Source organism: Eretmochelys imbricata, chromosome 11, assembly GCF_965152235.1.
Source record: "Eretmochelys imbricata isolate rEreImb1 chromosome 11, rEreImb1.hap1, whole genome shotgun sequence".
Taxonomy (NCBI): domain Eukaryota; kingdom Metazoa; phylum Chordata; order Testudines; family Cheloniidae; genus Eretmochelys; species Eretmochelys imbricata.
Window position 1 is genome coordinate 39098398 of NC_135582.1, and position 19122 is coordinate 39117519.

General features: G+C 40.6%; 1 protein-coding gene across 1 annotated transcript; it reads right to left on the reverse strand.

Annotated features, from left to right (window-relative positions):
• Positions 1–5308: 5308 nt before the first annotated feature.
• CFAP210 (cilia and flagella associated protein 210) lies at positions 5309–18367 on the reverse strand. Its single transcript, XM_077830572.1, has 9 exons — positions 18244–18367; positions 17566–17792; positions 16608–16781; positions 16310–16503; positions 13509–13665; positions 9679–9818; positions 8500–8692; positions 6801–6965; positions 5309–5671 (listed from the first exon to the last, which is right to left on the reverse strand). The coding sequence occupies exons 1-9, from the start codon at positions 18365–18367 to the stop codon at positions 5309–5311; spliced, it is 1737 nt and encodes a 578-aa protein (XP_077686698.1).
• Between the last annotated feature and the right edge of the window lie 755 nt (positions 18368–19122).

Genomic DNA, 19122 nt, shown 5'->3' on the forward strand with positions numbered 1-19122 from the left:
GCTTTTGTCTGCTTCCACTAATCCATGCAGCTGCTCTTTAGTCTCTTCTTTCTCCAGTCTTTTTGTATTGTCCTTCATTTTCATCTACATGTTATGGGAGAGACACAGCTAAGTCAATTTACAGAGTCACCTACGTTTTTTTTCATCCTACCCTTTTACATAAGAGAGAGAAAATAATCCAGGAGCCATATTATCACTTTTATGGAATACTATAACCATGTATCCATTTGTGCTGTTTGAATTTTTTCTCTCTCCACAGATCGGCCTGTTCTTGTTTAGCTTTAAAGTGATCTCGAATAGCCTCCTCAGCTCACTTTTTTTTTCCTCTTCAGCCTTAAGAATATCCTGTTCAGCAGTATGGTCCTTTAAAATAAGAAAGTGTCCAGTTGTATTTACTGTCAAGCCTCTAAATCATAGAATCATAGAATATCAGGGTTGGAAGGGACCTCAGGAGGTCATCTAGTCCAACCCCCTGCTCAAAGCAGGACCAATCCCCAATTAAATCATCCCAGCCAGGGATGTCAAGCCTGACCTTAAAAACTTCTAAGGAAGGAGATTCTACCACCTCCCTAGGTAACGCATTCCAGTGTTTCACCACCCTCCTAGTGAAAAAGTTTTTCCTAATATCCAACCTAAACCTCCCCCACTGCAACTTGCAATCTCGGTAAAGAGACGATGGTCATACTATGTCAACTGAGAGCAGTCTCTAGGTATTTGAGGGCAGACGTTGTCCCATAGCCATAATGCATATCCTTGCCAGTATTCAGGATAATTTGGTCTGGAGAGCCATGGGGTCAGGAACTCAGCTCTGCAGCATCCATATAGAACATTGCACTCCTAAAGCTAGCATACCTCAACATCTGGGACTTCCTCTAGCACTGCAGAACCCCCAAGTAGCATAAGGGTGGAATAGCAGCTCCTTTGCCACCTCCTCCCAAACCTCCAAGAACAGGAGCTGTGAAGAGTGGAAAGGAGATGTATCCTGAGCTTTGGCAATCCCAACAAGCCCAGGCCATTGGCAGCTGCAGTAACTTAGCTCAGCCCTGAGCCTGCTCCTCAGGATCAGACTAGCAACTCAAGAATTAGGGGCATGAAAGTACTGTCCACCTTTGTGCTTATCTCTCCACCCAAGCTGTGATGACCTCCAATGAGTAACAAGGATGTGGCTAATGGTTCTTACTGGACAGCTATATTTAAACTGTTCTCAGTTCCCATGAATAGTTGTTTTAAACATGAATCACCCCAGCTGCCTGTGTCAGTAGTGAAGCACCTGCACTGAGAGGCCTCTCACTTTTCCTAGGATGTCCCTTTGCTTCTTAGAACACTTGTCTAACCAGTGCTTTGCTCCCCACTCTGCCTAAGTACATTCAGACCTGTCGCTGCAAAGGTGTTCAGCAGGTACCATCTCTCATGTTTTTTGTAAGTATACAGAGGGACATATTTCAGACTTTAGCACTTTTTTTGTGTTCACACTGCATTTGTGGCCACATCCTGGCTAACAATATTGGAATATCTAGCCTACTAACAGAAAAACATGAAAAAGTAGACTTTTCTTTCCGTATGGCCTGACGCAAAGCACCCTCTTTTTGAAAAGAGGCTAGAGTGCATACAATGCATTTAGTAAATTGCAAATCAGCACGAAACAGCAGATGCAGTTGACTGTAACAGAGAACAGCTGCTGTGCTGAGAGTGGGGTTGTCTATTTATAATGGAAGAAACTGATGAAGAAGTAAAGGAGTATTTCATACACTTACATCCTAAACTTACAACTCTAGGTAAACCTTTTCCTAGGGGGAGTTAAGCTGCCACACTCATCAAGGTGAGAATATATGTTTGATTTTTTCCCCAACATATTAGAAAGGGTGATGATCCACAACGTTATTGCATGGCCTACCACTGTGCGTGTTACCACCTTACTGAAAATACTGGGCTGACTTTAAAAATAAAAAAATGAAGCATGAAATACATGACAGAATGGCATAGAAGAAATTACCTTAAAGAGCAAACCTGATTTAAAATAGCAGGTGTAGGTGCATGGCTTCTATCATGTTTAAGTCTAGAACTGTGATTCAACAATATCTATTAAGTTAGGCTTTTGTGTCAACCCAGTGAGTGATTTGGGGAAAGGAGAAGCTTGAACTAATAGTAATAACCTATAAGATAATAAATAGCCGTGCATACAGAGACTTTTTTTCTTTAGAGGGTTATATTTAGTTAAGTATGCTTATTAGTAAGTTATAGTGTCTGTTTTTTTTTATTATATATATTCTTCATATATTGAATGTTATTGTAGGTAGGTGGAATGCATTTGTTCCTTTTTAAATAAAATCCCTATTTTTTTGAACAGCTAGTTGTATTATCTTGTCTACCATTAAATAAACTTTTATCAAGGTGTAACACGCACCCCAGCTCTCACCTGCTGAGTAAATTATACCACCATTGTAAATTATACCACCACTAAATCTTGATCAGTGGTTTTGGGATGGAGTGACCCTCGGCTATATTTAAATTATAACACACTAACCATACTCTGTGAGGTCAGTTATCTACACATGTGTGCACGGGAGAGTGTGCAAGTATCTGTGCGTATGCATCACACATCTCCCTTCACTCTCCTAGTTAACCCCTCTCTAGTTCCCACCATCTTCCACACTTACCCTAGGCTCCATTTTGCAGTCCTTACCTTGTCCCCCTCTATCCTTCTTCTGGCTTCTCTCTCCAGTCTCCAGTTTCTCCTCTTTCCCCTGACTAATCTCTCCAGTCCCTACCGTTGTTCTCTCTCTCTCATCCTCTGGTCTTGGAGGACTGCTATAGTTCTAGAGAGTAAACAGGCAGTTCACTTAACTGGATTGTCTAGCCTGAGCCCTTCCTGCTCTGGTTCCAACCCATTATGGTAAGAATTGCTAAATAATTGTGTCTTGGCTAATGCCCTGAGTAAGAAAAATGCCCCCTTCTTTGTGTTTGAAGAACCATCTTTGGGTGTAAGGTTGGGAGCTCTGAAATTTTTTTGAGAATGTGTGGGTAAAAATGATGATTAAAAAATGAGCCACGGGGACAGGGAGATAATAAACCCCAAGTAATGATTTAATGAAGTGGTAAAAGAAATTTTGAATCTGACACATTCCAGTTTTTCAGAAAAATTCTCTATATCCCTATTTTAAGCATCACAATTTGCAAACAAATCAGTTGTTCCAAGCAAAAATTAGCAGGATGGAGAAGAAATAGGTTTGGAATGGAAGATTAGATATAAACAGTGCCTACATTATAAAAGTTAAAGAACCAACTCAACCAAAGCAAAGAAATTACAAGTATAAAAGCTCTACTTTCAAGTTGTTTGGACCTTGCTTCTGTGTTATAGTTACAATAGGGATATAATGTGGTTCAGAATGTGTGTATTAAAAATACACATTTACATGTAGAGAATGTTCTTTTTTAAATGGCAGGATTTTTGTTAGCTAGCTCCAAACAATATTCTTTGCTGTCTTTTGCGTCTGTGCTGTCTTTGCAGCAGCAGTTGATCAAAGGGTGGAATTTACACTGCAGCACATACTCTCCTGCTGATAACACTTAAACTTGTGCAAAAACAAATACAAGGATATATTACCACAATATGGCTCCTGCTGCACTAGAAATACAGGCAAATTACATTTTTCCCAATCGATCAAAGCACTTACGCATATGCTGACCTTTAAACAGTGAATAGTTCCATTTAAGTCATCAGAACTATTGTGTTCATGTTCTGAGTTACTAAGCATGTATTGAAGTGTTTTGCTGGATCAGGGCCTTATATTGCAAGCTGTGTATATATCTATAGTCATCTACATTAAGCATTACATGTTTGCAATCAAATTTCCAATATTGACACATTAAACATAGTAGAACTTATATAAATGTATGATTCAGATTTTTTAAAATAAAATGTTGTACTAGACAGCATGTTTGTAGGGAACTTTGCAGGGATTGGTCTGTAAGCATCTAACCCTTTTTCACAGACTGCAAGGCCAGAAAGAATCATTAGGAGCATCTAATCTGACCTACTGCATAAAAGCATACAGACCATTTAGTGCCACAGTAATTCCTGTAGCAAGCCTGTAATTGCTGCTTGAATTATGGCATATCTTCTAAAAAGGTATCCATTCTTAAAGACTTCAAGTGATGGAGAATCCACTATATACCTTGATAAATTGTTCCAGTGTTAAAGATTTACACCTTATTTCCAGTTTCAGTTTATTTAATTTCAACTGCCAGTTACTGGACCTTGTTTATGCCTCTTGTTGTGTGCTAGATCAAAGAGCCCTCTTCTTCACATGTAGGTGTACTTACACACCATGATAGTCACCTCTTAGTTTTCTATATAATAAGCTGATAATATATTTTTACATAGAACCTTGAAAATGGCATATAAGCTGAGTATGTGCAACATGTTCGCTTTGCTGTAACTGTTTTGCATGTATTTTTTGTACTCAGAATAACTTAGTAATGAAATAATTTAGTGATGAAGTGGGTTCTAGCCCACGAAAGCTTATGCCCAAATAAATTTGTTCGTCTCGAAGGTGCCACAAGGACTCCTCGTTCTTTTAGTAAAACTATGTTAATGAAAGCTGGACCTATTATAGTTAAAGTTGTGTAACAGCAGCAAGGTAGTTATTAGTTTGTTGCAAGAGTTGATTCAGATTTTAAGAGAAAAGAAAAGAAATTATATACTGATAATGAACTAGTGCTCTGCATGCTGATTGATTAAATTCAGTAAAGAGTGGAATCTGAAGAAATATTTCATGTGGAATGTGAAATTTGTATCAAAGTACTTTTAGCAATACTAAATGTTTTTTTCAGATCTTTCATATGTTATTTAGTATTTGATTCTCATGTATTTCCTACACTTTTGAAAAATATTTGGCATCTTTTGAGGATAATTTTTTTCCTTAGCACTCTGATTATAACAATGCAAGAAGCCAAATGCAGCACTTTACAGTGTACTCAAGAGTAGCTGTAAAAGATTGAACTTGAAACTTACAAAATTGAAACTAAAATATTCTATTTTTTTAATATGAGCCTTATATAAAGTAAGGTTCTACACTGGTTATCAGTACATCATTCAGTACATCATTCACTTCTGCCTCTGTATTTGATTTAACATAGTGACTTCGGTAAAATACAACTTTCAATGTTTAGGAAAATACACTTGGATCCCTATCAACGTTCCATATAGTACTTATGGCTTTTCTAGTTCCTTTCATGGGTTTCATACAACATGGATCATTTACCGATTTATTGGACTTGTTTTTGTAAAGACTCCGAAGAGTTATTTTTACCATGTAAAACCAAGTCTTCCCTTAGTTTGCTGGATGTTACCATTGGTATTTAGCTCTTTTATTTCTTCAGTAGTGTTACAATTATAAGAAGGTAGCTGAGTGCCATTGATATCTCGTGCTTGGTAACTAGGTCTTATTCCTCCTCTTTCTCTGTAAACTGGTCCATGCCCACCACCTGCCCCTTCCTTTGCTGCTTTGAGAAGAGGATAAATATTTCGAGCTGTCTTGGATTCTGAATCAATTACTTGATTTGCATATTCTTGAAATTCCCGCTCCTTGCAAATTGCAATAACTTCTTTCTGGGCCTCATAGTTCAATTCTGCTTGTTTCTCATGCTGTTCTTTTGCCCGTTTTTCAACCTGTTTTGGGGAAGGGAATAACAAAGCTTAAATATTTCCACATGGTTAACTTGTGGTAGAATAGCTTAACAGGGCATAAAGTCGTGGAAGTCCTTATGTGACATTTTTTTAATAATTGGCTGTAAATACCTTTCTGATAAAAACAATTATTTGTTAATCACAATCTAACTCTAGTTAGAAATGCATAACTGACATTCTCCGTTTGTCCAGAGAATAGGTACAAAGTGAGCAGTAACCATGTGCTAGCAATGTGCCTGAATACTGATTCAGAGAGACCATTATCTGCAGCTGAAAGGGTACCTCAATCAACGTCATTCATTCAAGTCTTGACTGCTCAGTTAATTCTTACCCATATGGTTGCCAATTTGCGCAGACCATGCTAAACTATCCCTAGATTTTGCAGATCCATGTACAAAATATGATTGTTGGGAACCTAGGCAGACTGCAGTACTCCCATAACATAATTGTATGGTTAGACTTTGGCATCTGAGCAGGAGATGGGGTGCTTGTCACTGTCAGATGGTTTCAGCAGCTGAGAGGGGACTGGACAATGGTAGTAGTCGTGGGCCTATGAAGGGTTGAGCCTCAGTGTTGATCTATTAAGGTGATGGGGCAGCACAGCAGGCTGGGGAAGTCTCCCAAAAGCATGGGGCCTTGTGATGGCACATATTTGGCATACGGCTAGTGTTGGCACTAGTAGGGGATTTTGTGATACATGTCCACTGACAACTGGACTGAGACACCAAATGCTATTTTATATAATCCAACCTAGCAGCCATCATCAAAAGGGGACATCTTTCAGTCCACACTGGGCTTGAGTCACACAAGGTGTCTGGAGATGAAAGGATCTATATCCTACTGCCAATCCTGTGAACTAACGCTTTCCCCACTCATGTATATAAACTCTGCTTCACATTCCCACCCTTGCGCTGTGAAGACGTTGGTCCCTAAGAAACAACTCTTGAAGCATTATGTTTAAAGGGATAAAAATAATTTTCTCATGTTTCTCTTGTTTTGAACAGTACTGTGATAATATAAAGATTAGGTCTCATGCAAGACTCCTATACCATAGATGTATGTTGAAATAGCTTTGTAAAATGTCTGACAGTCTGATAATCCCCCTAGTTACCATTTGCTGGATTTGAGTCTCTTGCATTTTTATGTTTTCATTGCGATTTCTTCGTTTCTTGTCTTTCTCCATTTCCAGATAGATGCGGTCTGCTTCCATTAGTTCATGAAGCTTTTCTTTACCCTCTAATCTTGCCTCTCTTTCTCTCTCTTCTTTCATTTTTATCTATATTTTATAAAAAAAAAAAAAATAATTAACTCAATTTGCTAAACCAACAAATTTGAAAACCATATTTTTCAGGCATATTTTATCATTCTACAGGCAAGTGACACTAAAAAACCAAAGGCCCATAATATTAAGAAGCAGTGAAACATCAGCAAAACATTTCCAAAATCTAGTAATTCCACACACCTATGAGAGTTTCCCCTCGACTCCAAAGCTTTACATCATTTTTCTCCATATTTCCTAATTTTATCAGTGATTGATTAATGATGTAATGTCAGTCACCTGTCAATAGCCTACCAGAGTTGCTTGGAAAATCCCCCAGTGTTTCCTTAAAATGCTCATTTCATTATAACAGCAATTTTCAAACTGGCTGGTACACCACTTACTGGTGGTCCTCAGAGAGCTATCTTGTGACATGGTTCTGGTTACCCCATTGTTTTCAGATACTAATTTCCATTGAAAGTTGGTTAAAAAAATCATTACTTTTACTTTTCCACATAAGCAACTGTTGTAGAGGTTATGAAATCCAAAGCAGGAGGTACTTTGGCTGCACAGTTGTGAACAAGAGAGGTTATTCCCCTGTTCAGAAATGCGGTTAACAGCATGAAAATGTTGCAAACCCTGCACTATGTATTTACATGTACACATTAATGCTTTTTTGAGAGGTCTTTACTATGCTGGTAAAGAAGTCAAGGACCCAAGGATTTTTAATACTTTACTTGCTTACTAAACCTGGTGATTAACACATCACCCAGTAAGAGGCCATAGCTTTGTTGAGCCCATGAGTTTTAGTGGGTTGTAGTCAAATTGCCTGGAAGAAGCTGTGCTTCAGGTCCTCACCCTTGAGGGTTGTGAGAGGCCAGTCCCCTAGGAACAGCTCTTGAATCGTCACACTGCTTGAGTGGTATGCCAGTGATGTGTTCAGAGGAGTGATCAGAAGAGCACGTGGATGATTCTAGGAGGAGTGTGCATGAAGGAGACTAAAAATGGAAGAAGCAGGGACAATGTGATGGGTCAGATTATTCTGCCTCATTAAGTAGGATGGAAGCCAGCAGTCTGAAGACCATCTCCCCCACCAGGCAGACCAAGGCCTCTCTAACGCCTGCGGGAGAGCAGCCCTCATTCCCTACTGACTCTGAGCTTGCAGGAGAGCAGGAGCATCAGCTAAGCGATTAGGTTACAGCTACTAGCCAGTATGCCCTTCTCACTAAAAGTGCCAAGTGATTATATTGGTTGTACTAGCTCAAAAAACTCTGTTTGAAATAATGAATATTAAAACTAAGAGATTTGCATCAATTCTCAATGATAACATAGACTTTCACTTTTAGTTGTTTGTGACACACAACCAGCCTGTTCATATACGTTTTGTCTAAAGACTTGCTATCTACTTTAATTGTGAGATGTAACTGTTGAACAGTACGTTCAATATGTATCTCCCACCATGAACTACAAAAACTATTGTTTTTCCCAAAAATATTTATAAGAATGACTGTACACAACCACATTAATGTAGCTTTTTCCTTAAGTATCTTACCACGGTGGCTCTGTGTTCTGCAATTGATTTCAATTCAGCTTTGGTTTTTTCTTCTTTCTCTTTGAGCTCTTTTTCCCACTCAGCTTCTCTCTCTGCAACATCTCTAGCAACACGTTCATCTATCCTCTCAAATGTCTGTTTCATTTGTTCAGCTAGATGGTTAATAGTAATATCCCTACGCTCCTGCATTAACCTATAGCAGAACAGCAATTAATGCAACATGTCAACGTTAAATAGATAAACCTGGTTTCCTTACAACTATCTCACTGGAATCTAATTATATGCAAGTATCTGATTAAGAAATCCGTTTTCCCCCTTCCTTTTTCTGTCTTTTCTCCCTTTCTTCACTGAAAGGAAATCACAGCCACATCATCATGTTGTTTTCCATCAGGATTTAGATAGTTTGGAACTGGTAAGAGAGTAAAAGGCTTGCAGACCAGATGAAAAGCCCACAGCTCCAGCACATGGATGTGGGGCCCAATGTCCTGCAACAGTAGCTCTCAACCTTTCCAGACTACTGTACCCCTTTTAAGAGTCTGATTTGTCTTCCCTACCCCCAAGTTTTACCTCACTTAAAAACTACTTGCTTAAAAAAACAGACAAAAATACAAAAGTGTCACAGCACACTATTACTGAAAAATTGCTTACTGCCTTATTTTTACCATATAATTATAAAATTAATCAATTGGAATATAAATATTGTACTTTCATTTCAGTGTATCGTATACAGAGCAGTATAAACAAGTCATTCTCTGTATGAAATTTTAATTTGTACTAACTTCACTAGTGTTTTTTAGGTAGCCTGTTGTAAAAGTAGGCAAATATCTAGATGAATTGATGTACCCCCTGGAAGATCTCTGCACACCCCCAGGGGTACGCGTACCTCTGGTTAAGAACCATTTTCCTGCTAAGTCCACAAGCCTTGTACGATCAAGGTGAGTACTCAGCTCACCGCACATCATCTGTGACTACAAAGGGCCAGTAGAAGGGGAACTCCTTTCAGACCTTTTCCTCTTTCATAACCTCCAAATACCATGAAGCACTTTGGTCCAGGTATCCATGCTGTAATACTGTAAGATCTTTTTTGCTGACTTAAGTGTTTAGAATGTTATCATAATCATGTGACAAAGGCATAATTCTGAATTTATACTTTATTTAATTCTCTAACATTTGACCCACCTGTTCATTTCAGCTTCTTTTTCTCTTCTCAGTTTGGCCATATTTTGTTTTGCTCTAAAGTGAGCTCGAATTTTATCATTCTCCTCTTCTTGTTTTTGTTCCTCTATAGCTTTAAGAATATCCTGGTCAGCAACATGCGCCTTTCAAAAAAAAAAAAAAAAGTGTCCAATTATATATACTAAGACAAGTAGTTAAATCTTTTTAAAGAAAGAGGAAAAAATCTGATACAGACTTAAACCATACTATGTGAAATTATGGAGGTGCCCCTAGGCCTGCAGCAGGGAGAACAAGGTTCTGGAGGAGAGAAGCTTCTAGAAAAGGATCATTGTTCTTGCCCAGCCCTGAACTGCCTTACATTCTAAGACACTTTTGCAGCAACTTGTGGTAATTTGTAACATTAATATGCACCAATATTCTAATGCACACACTATTCATGTCAGCAACAGCAGATATCAATGCCATGCATGTACATGGTGCTCACTGACCCAGCAATGGGGCCTGAAACACTTGATACATGTCCCCTGACTTCAAGGTGCTACACTGGAAAGACCCTCTGTGCTTCTTGTCAATGAGCACCTGTAGAAAGGCTTTTTCATAGGTGTGAAGGAGAGATGGACTCGGGGTGCACTACCTCTTGGGCTCTGACATTTCTGGCCTCTGCCAGCTGCAGACCACAAATCAGAATCTGAGTCTAAACTTTACAGGGGAAAGTCAGTTTTATTTCCTATCCCACCTTATTGCCCAGGTTCAGTTTCCTTTTGAAGTCTGCGTGATGCTGAGGATGATGAAACTGGACCTACAGTGCATCATCATACATTTCATACTGTTTCAACAGGACAATATTATATTTTTCACTTTGTCTTAAACTGATGTGAGACATTGGGCTTAAACAGCTGCCAATGTTTCATCCCAAAGGTGGCTGTATTTCAGTAGTGATACAATTCCTGTATTGTGTACACCAGTGGTTCTCAAACTTGTTCCGCCGCTTGTGCAGGGAAAGCCCCTGCCAGGCCACACCGGTTTGTTTACCTGCCACATCTGCAGGTTGGGCCGATCATGGCTCCCAGTGGCCGCAGTTCGATGCTCCAGGCCAATGGGAGCTGCTGGAAGCGGCAGCCAGTACATCCCTTGGCCCGCACCGCTTCCAGCAGCTCCCATTGGCCTGGAGCAGTGAACCGTGGCCACTGGGAGCAGCGATCGGCTGAACCTGTGGACGTGGCAGGTAAACAAACCGGTGTGGCCTGGCAGGGGCTTTCCCTGCACAAGTGCCGGAACAAGTTTGGGAACCACTGGTGTACACACAAATTCTGCCCTTTAATGTCTGTGACCTTTTGAAGTCAATGAGTTGTATGTGTGAATTTAAGGGCAGAACTTGGCCTGTAACTTGTGAAATGCATCCTTGACAATATTTACTGTTCAGTCAGGAGTCGCATGATTCTCCTGCATAGCTAGGTGTGCCATTAAAACGATTTTTTTTCCCCCCTGCTTTTGCAGCTAGGAAGCAGTGTCAGACCTGCTAGTCAAGGGAACTATCTAGGCTCTCCTCACTTGAGGAGAAAACCTCAAATCACTCTGCCTTTTAGGCGTGGCAGGAGATTTCTGGTCTTCAGAACATATGAAAAAAAGAAAAACCTCTAAGCCGGAGCTCCTCTCTATGTCAGGGCATCCTGGCATAATCCAGGAGGTGCTCCACAAAGCTTCAGCTAAATGTGAGAGCAAACCTCTATATTTTTGGCAGCAAGACACAGCACAGCAACCCCTACAGACACGACTATAATTCCAGGAGCTCTGGCCGCAGCAGCAGCCATCAACCTCTGGCAGTTCCCCCTTAAACAACAGAGGCTATGGCTACACTAAAGAGCTTATAGCGGTGCAGCTGTACTGATGCAGCTGCGCCGCTGTAAACTCTCTAATGTAGCCACTCTAAGCCGATGGGAGAGAGCTGTCCCCTCGGCTTAATTACTCTAGCACCAGCGAGCAGGGGGGCTACATCGGCACTTAAATCGGCATAAATTATGTCGCTCAGGGGTGGCTAATTCACATCCCTGGGTGACGTAATTAAAGTTGAGTTAAGTTGCAGTGTAGCCAGAGGCAGGAATATCAACACCTTCAATGTGTTTTTAAAAGGCAACTACCAGAAGAGGGGGTAGTAGCTAGGCCGCTCCCATCAGCAGTGACATCAGAGGCTCCACCAGCAGGTATTACCAAGGCCACTCCACATATTGAGTCAACTCTGAAGGCTCCTTCAGAGCTTCCTCACAGGCAAATGTTGGAATGACAAACTCAGCTAGCTGCAAGGAGATATTTGTACTTGCTGTGACAGATATGGCAATTTCCTGCAATATCATGGACAAACTTACTGAATTAATATAAGTATTTTAGGAGTTCATTTTTATTAAAAATGCAACTGCTTATGTATTATTGTGGGATTTTATGTAATGGGGGGTGGAGGCAGGGAAGGACTAACATAAATCCAGGGAAGTGTCATAAGCTTCCAGGGTCTCATTTAACAATGGGCCAAACAAGAAGGAATGTTTGGGATAAACAAAGTTAAGTGGGTTTCATAGGAAATATATGGGAGAAGGGAATGAAAATTCCCACCTCCGGACCCAACCTTTTGAAGCTATGACCTGAGGAAAAACCCATGGTCTATGAAATACCTATTCTCAGCTCAAAGGCCCAGGCAGTATAAAGGAATGACTCACAGATTCATGACAGTGTTGTGAATTTGTAACCACTGAAAACCCATGTGGAGCTTGAAGGACTGACCCGATAACACAGTCCTTGTTGCAGTTAGGGTGATCTCTGATAATCTTACTAATGTGTGTAGGTTCTTTTATTGTTTTAATGTTTTTTCTGTAATGCTTTCACCTTAAGAAATAAATGTAATTACTTAGGACAAGGTTGGTGGTACCTTATCACTGTGGACAATTATTCTATATATAGCCTCTGAGAGAAAAGCAAAGCAGACCTGCTTAGGCAGTCTGATTTCTTGGAAAGTACACAGTGTAGGCAGTGAACTGTGCAGCCTGGAAATATCCAAATCAGGAGTGAGTGAGTGGTGTGTCTCTTGCCCAAGAGACATGACACCTGGGGAGCCGGGAGCCAGAAGCCTGACAGTGGGTGCCCTTGCTAGACACAAGGTGGAAATATAGGTGCAGTTGTTGTGAACTGTGACATTTGCCTGATAATTTTCTTCTGCTAGTAGTCAGTTTCACTTATTCCAACTAACCGTGTGGGGAACTTTCTCTCCATTGGCTTATCTGGACTTTTCTTATGCAGTAGGTGCATAAAATTCAGAAGGGAAATGTTTTCCCGATAGCCTCAATAATCTACATCAGGGCCAGATTAAGGCATAGGCACCTATGTTTAGGGCCCCAAGTCCTGGATTCATGTGATGAGGTGAAAATCGCAGTTTACTTTGGTTGCAAAGAAAAGCCCGAAAACACGACTCTAGTATAACTGATGCAGAGATATCTGCCGGAGTCTGCAAACAGCCTGAAACAACAGTTCTGAGTGGTGTGAACTGCTTCATGCACTTCAATGAGGTGTTAACTCCAAAATCTCCTGCTCTGGGGGACCTGCCAGTTGCACTCAGCAAAGGACTGCTCACAATGCATTTGGCAAACTGCAAATCAGCACGAAGACCCAGGTTTTCAAAAGAGCACAGCACCTAGCAGCTTCCACTGTTTTCAGTGAGAGCTGTTAGGTTGAGTTTAGCAACTCTGAAAATCTGGTCATTTATTTAAGTATGTAAATATAAATGTAAGTCCCTAACTTTAAGCATTCTAGTTGAAAAATGTTGGGCTTTCTGCTTTTCTGTTACTTACACAATGCATCTTCCTATGTTCAAGTTTTTCCTCCAGTTTCTTTTCATTTTTTCTCTGCACTTCCAATTCATATAACTCGATCAGTCGTTGAATCTCTTCACCTTCTTTTTTTGCCTCTAATTTGTCTAATTGGGCCTGGTGCTTATGTTCCTTTATTCTAAAGTATAAAATAAAATATTAATACTAAAGAGGTAAGAAAATGTACACAGTACACAATGGACAAAGGTGACACATTTCTAAGAGTTAAACAACATTCACAGTGGTAGCCGAGTCAGTATGTATCAGCAAAAACGACGACGAGTCCTTGTGGCACCTTAGAGATTAACACATTTATTTGGGCATAAGCTTTCGTGGGCTAAAACCCACTTCATCAGATGCATGGAATGAAAAATACAGTAAGCAGAATATATATTATAGCACATGAAAAGATGGTAGTTGCCTTACCAAGGGGTGGGGGGGCGGGTCAGTGCTAACAAGCCAATTCAATTAAGGTGGAAGTGGCCTATTCTCAACAGTTGACAAGAAGGGGTGAATACCAAGGGAGGGAAAATTACTTTTGTAGTGCTAACGAGGCCACTGCAATCAAGGTGGCCCATTTCCAACAGTTGACAAGAAGGTGTGAGTATCAGCAGAGGGAAAATTACTTTTTGTAGTGACCCATCCACTCCCAGTCTTTATTCAGGCCTAATTTGATGGTATCCAGTTTGCAAATTAATTCCAGTTCTGTAGTTTCTTGTTGCAGTCTGTTTTGAAGATTTTTTGTTGAAGAGTTGCCACTTTTAAATCTGTTAGAGAGTCCAGGGAGACTGAAGTGTTCTTCTACTGGTTTTTGAATGTTACAATTCTTGATGTCTGATTTGTGTCCATTTATTCTTTTGTGTAGAGACTGTCCGGTTTGACCAATGTACATGGCAGAGGGGCATTGCTGGCACATGATGGCATATATCACATTGGTAGATGTGCAGGTGAAAGAGCCCCTGATGGTGTGGCTGATGTGGTTAGGTCCTATGATGGTGTGCCTTGAATAGATATGCAGACAGATTTGGCAACGGGATTTGTTGCAGGGATTGGTTCCTGAGTTAGTGTTTTTGCTGTGTGGTGTGTAGTTGCTGCTGAGTATTTGCTTCAGGTTGGGGGGCTGTCTGTAAGCGAGGACTGGCCTGTCTCCCAAGATCTGTGAGAGTGATGGGTCGTCCTTCAAGATAGGTTGTAGATCCTTGATGATGCGCTGGAGAAGTTTTAGTTGGGGCCTGAAGGTGATGGCTAGTGGCGTTGTGTTACTTTCTTTGTTGGGCCTGTCCTATAATAGGTGACTTCTGGGTACCCTTCTGGCTCTGTCAATCTGTGTCTTCACTTCACCAGCTGGGTAATGTAGTTTAAGAATGCTTGATAGAGATCCTGTAGGTGTTTGTCTCTGTCTGAGGGATTGGAGCAAATGCGGTTATATCTTAGAGCTTGGCTGTAGACAATGGATTGCGTGATGTGATCTGGATGAAAGCTGGAGACATGTAGGTAAGTATATTGGTTTCCGGTTTAGGGTGGTGGTTATGTGACCATCACTTATTTGCACTGAAGAGTTCACAAAGTGGATCTCTTGTGTGAACTGCTGTCTGAACTGAAGGCAGGTAAAGTGTCAGAATTCAAAATCAAAGTGATGCATTTTAAAGCCATTGGCCCAAATCCTCAAGCCAATGCTTGACCCAAGTACAAAATGAAAACTTAGTAACTCTGGGTGTTGTAAAAGGAATTTTTTCCCCAACTCACATGGCAGCAGCAGAATTTCACAGAGGCAGTAACCATCACAGCCCTAATGTGCTCCTTCCACTGTGGGAAGAAAAGGAAGATATACCACAACCTTGTACAATGGTATTCTGAAAGTTGATGCACAAATCCTCCCCATCTTCTCTGCAGCGGAACTACACTAGTGCCATTGCCAGAAGTCCTTTATATTCAAAGAATGGAGCAGGATTTCCTCATAATGGATTCGTGCAGTGCAACATTTGAATTTAGTAGCAGCTCCTTAGAGTAAGTTTTCAGATATCAAGAAAGAGACAGAACCACTGATAATTCCTTTCCAGGATGATTTGTTTGCCAGCCATGTTGTCCCTGAAAGGGTTAACTGAGAAACAAGATGGAACTCTGAGGAAGTGTCTATAAGCAATTGGGAGTTCGGAAGGCACTGCCGAAGAAAGTTGTTAGACATGGGGTCTGCATCTGGGAGTGTCCTTGAGACCCAGAGCTAGAAATAATGTCTAGTCACTACCAAGATCCAGGGGGCTTAGAAGTACATGGGATCCAGTGATTGGTTCCATGAAAGACTGGTATCCTTCCAGAGAGTGAGGCTGGGCCAGGTTGTGACAATTACATTATACTTCTAGCAAAATTTACTAAAGTATGCAGGATGGAAGATGTGCTCAGTGAATTAGTACGGAGCCCCAATTTTGTTGCAATTTTTATGATATCTACAATATAAATTTCCTGGGAATAAGATCTGTTGATTGTAGAATAGCCTCCTGAGGAAAGTAGTATAAGTTCCTTCCCAAAGGAAGCAGTGGGGCTTTTAAAACTGGACTGTTTTAAATATTAGACAAAATATTAAACTGTCACTAGAATTCTGCATGGCCAAGAAGATGGAATGGATGATCTAATAGGTCTTTCTCTCTCTACTGAGAAAATGACAGCGTATTTTGTTTGTTAAAAATTCCTGGTAACTCATTTGTTTAGCAGATGAACACTAGATTTCTTTTAACAACAGCAGTTTAACTCAATTTATTAGTCAGAAACAGCCCTGTTTTACTTACTGTTCCAGATGGTCTCTGCAAAGTGCCTGTCGATTCATATAGCGTTCATATGCCTTTTCCTGCTCTTTAAGAATAGCTTTTTCGCGCTCACGTTCCATTTCTTCTTCCTTTTTTTTGTAAATATCTGGCTTTGTCTTTTTAAATTCAATCTGAGCATCTCTTTCCTTTAGGACCTCAGTAAGTAAAAGTGCTTTCTACAAAACGGAATTGGAACATTTCATGTTTATTTTATTACACATTCATGTATGTTCAAAGAAACAATATAATTTGAATTAAAGACAATAAACCATCTACAAACATGTAACCCTTTCACTCTCTCATTCTGATAATATTGATAAGTTTTGGCCTGTTCTATGGCCTCCTTCCGCTTTGCTGCTTGAAATTGTGCTTCCTCGAGATCAAGTAGTTTTCTTTCTTCTTCCTCCTTTTCTTCTCGCAATTTTTTAGCTTTAAGTTTTCTCTGTGCCTGGCCCTAAATGCAGATAAAACTCATTTCCATTACAGATCACACTGAAAAGAACTGACTCAAAAATCTACAACTTCTTCAAAAGACCAAATCAGCAAGAAGTTAATTATACCTACTTATGTCTAAAGTGAACAGTCAAACAATTTTTGTGCTGCTGTCCTGTTTTTAAATATCTATTAGAAATTTAGGTGTATAATAAAAATGCTTTGCAGTTAAAAAGCATATTTCATATGAGGATCTCAAAGTGTTTTATGAGTAGTTATAGTAAGCTTCACATCACTGGATAAAGGATATGGATCACTTCAATCACCCCTGATGTGCAGCCATCTCTGAGATAATAAGCAGCAGTTTAACAGCACTGCACTATGTAGCAGTTTAGGACAGGAAGTAAAGAAAAGACTTGCCCACTGAAATATTTTGAACAAGAATCCTGTAGGGAGAAGGGAAAGACTGGAGGCCTGGTGGGCAAGCGGCTCCATTGGCAGTCTGCAGGGAAGACGGAGACCTTTCCTTCACACCTCTTACTCTCTCCTTCTCTCTATGATCCTGTTTTAAACTTATCCATGACATGACATGGGCAGGTCTATGGTGTACCTAAGCAGGAGACAGAATTAATAAGCAGGCCCACCAAAAAGTAGACTCCGGTTATAATGAAACTCTTAATAGAAGTTTTTGTTTGTGTGTGTGTGTATGTGTCTGTACATGGAGAAGGGAGGGAAAGAGTGCACTCTGAGTGTTCTAATGTATATGACAAGTAACCCTCCAATTTCCAAACGTACATGTCACTTACTGCAATGGTGTTGGGCCAGTTTTTCACAACTGCTTTGGAACGTAAGTGCATATCTTTCCGTTCTTTCCTCTCTGCATGAATCCGTGCTGCTTCTCTAGCTGCACTGTCAACACTGTCTCGAATCCTTACCCATTCTGCCTTTGGCAGAACAGTAACCTGGCGCAGATCCACTCCAGTTGGAAGAAAAATACTATCTGGAACATTATATTCTTCTAAACCATTTGCTGCTATGTGAAAGAAAGAACAAAAGAATGAGTTCACTCACTTTGTAGCACTTCTGGCCAGAAAATTGTGGGTTCAAACCCACACCAAGATTTGGACTCCCACCCAGTGCTGACAGTAAAGCATCATATTAGTTTGACTCTACAATGTAATGTAATTCTAGTATCCAGGAGCAGGAGCACAGTCAGAACGAACCCTCAGCTCCAGAGCCTGGTGTTACTTGACAGACCAATGTGTCCTGTTTTCCTGTATTTTTCAGGCCCTCAACTCCTCCTGCTAGTCATTAATTTTCAGAAAATGTCCTTCATGTTGGTCATTACTGCTTTAAAAAACAGATATTTGAGTAACATTAAATTCAACCTTGCCCATCTGGTTTGTAAGAGTACTGTATGACAAATCTAAAAAAGGGGACAACTTTTACCTGTTCTGACAATGATGTTTAAAATTAAAACCTACTTTTAGATAAAATCACTTCTCTGCTAATTGCCCTTTGGCTGGTGCACTGGGCCTGGTCTTCCACCTCTAAACAAGGAGATTTGCACAAACCAAGTTTCAACAGTAGTATACTGTATGTAGCCATGATTGTTTAGCATAGGTTGCATCTTTATATAAGTGGCCTGATTTACTCCTACAATAGTTTCACATACCTGTAACTTCATTAATTTCAGTTGAGTTACTCCTATGTATACCCTTGTGAGAGGAGAAACAGGCTCTAGAAATCTACTTGCATGTCTCTAAGAAGCCAGAGCTGGGCGGGAATTTAAGACGGAAGGTTTTTACCATGTGAGATACTGCTTTCTCTGACAGAGATATTTTATGTCTGTTTGTTCTTTGTTTACAATCTCTATTGCCAGTTTTCTTAAAGGGTCACCCAGCAAAGGACTGGATAAAGGGGGTTGTATTGTATTTCCCCTGCGCTCTTGTGTGATGCCAGGGCTCATTTGGAGTGAGAATGGAGAAAGAGGATTACATCTTCTTCACTGCACTTCACATCCTACACCTCTTTAGGCTCAGCATCTAACCCGCTGGTTCCGGGAACTGGTAATGCCTCCCTCGTGTCCTGGCATTGTCCCCTCTGTATGTAAGTGTGCTGTCTTCCTTGTGTCTGGCATGTCAGCTCCACGTTTGGGCACCACGTCCCCCACCTGTCTGGGCACCACCACGTCAGACATGTAGGCACCATTCACCTCAAATGTCCCTCACTTCAATAGCCACCCCTGTTCTTCACCCCCCACGTAACTGCTTTACTGGTCAGTGTAGTCTCCCCTGCCTCAGGGTGCCGCCGTGGCTACGGGCCAGCGACACCCAAGGAAGGAAGGAAGCTCCGGGGTTGTG

Coding starts and splice junctions, on each gene's coding strand:
- CFAP210 (XM_077830572.1), bottom strand. CDS start 18,367: ATGGCTACATACAGTATACTACTGTTGAAACTTGGTTTGTGCAAATCT. Junction 17,793..18,243: donor AGAAGTGATTTTATCTAAAA/GTAGGTTTTAAT, acceptor TCTTTCACATAG/CAGCAAATGGTTTAGAAGAA. Junction 6,966..8,499: donor CAGAACACAGAGCCACCGTG/GTAAGATACTTA, acceptor TATAAAATATAG/ATAAAAATGAAAGAAGAGAG.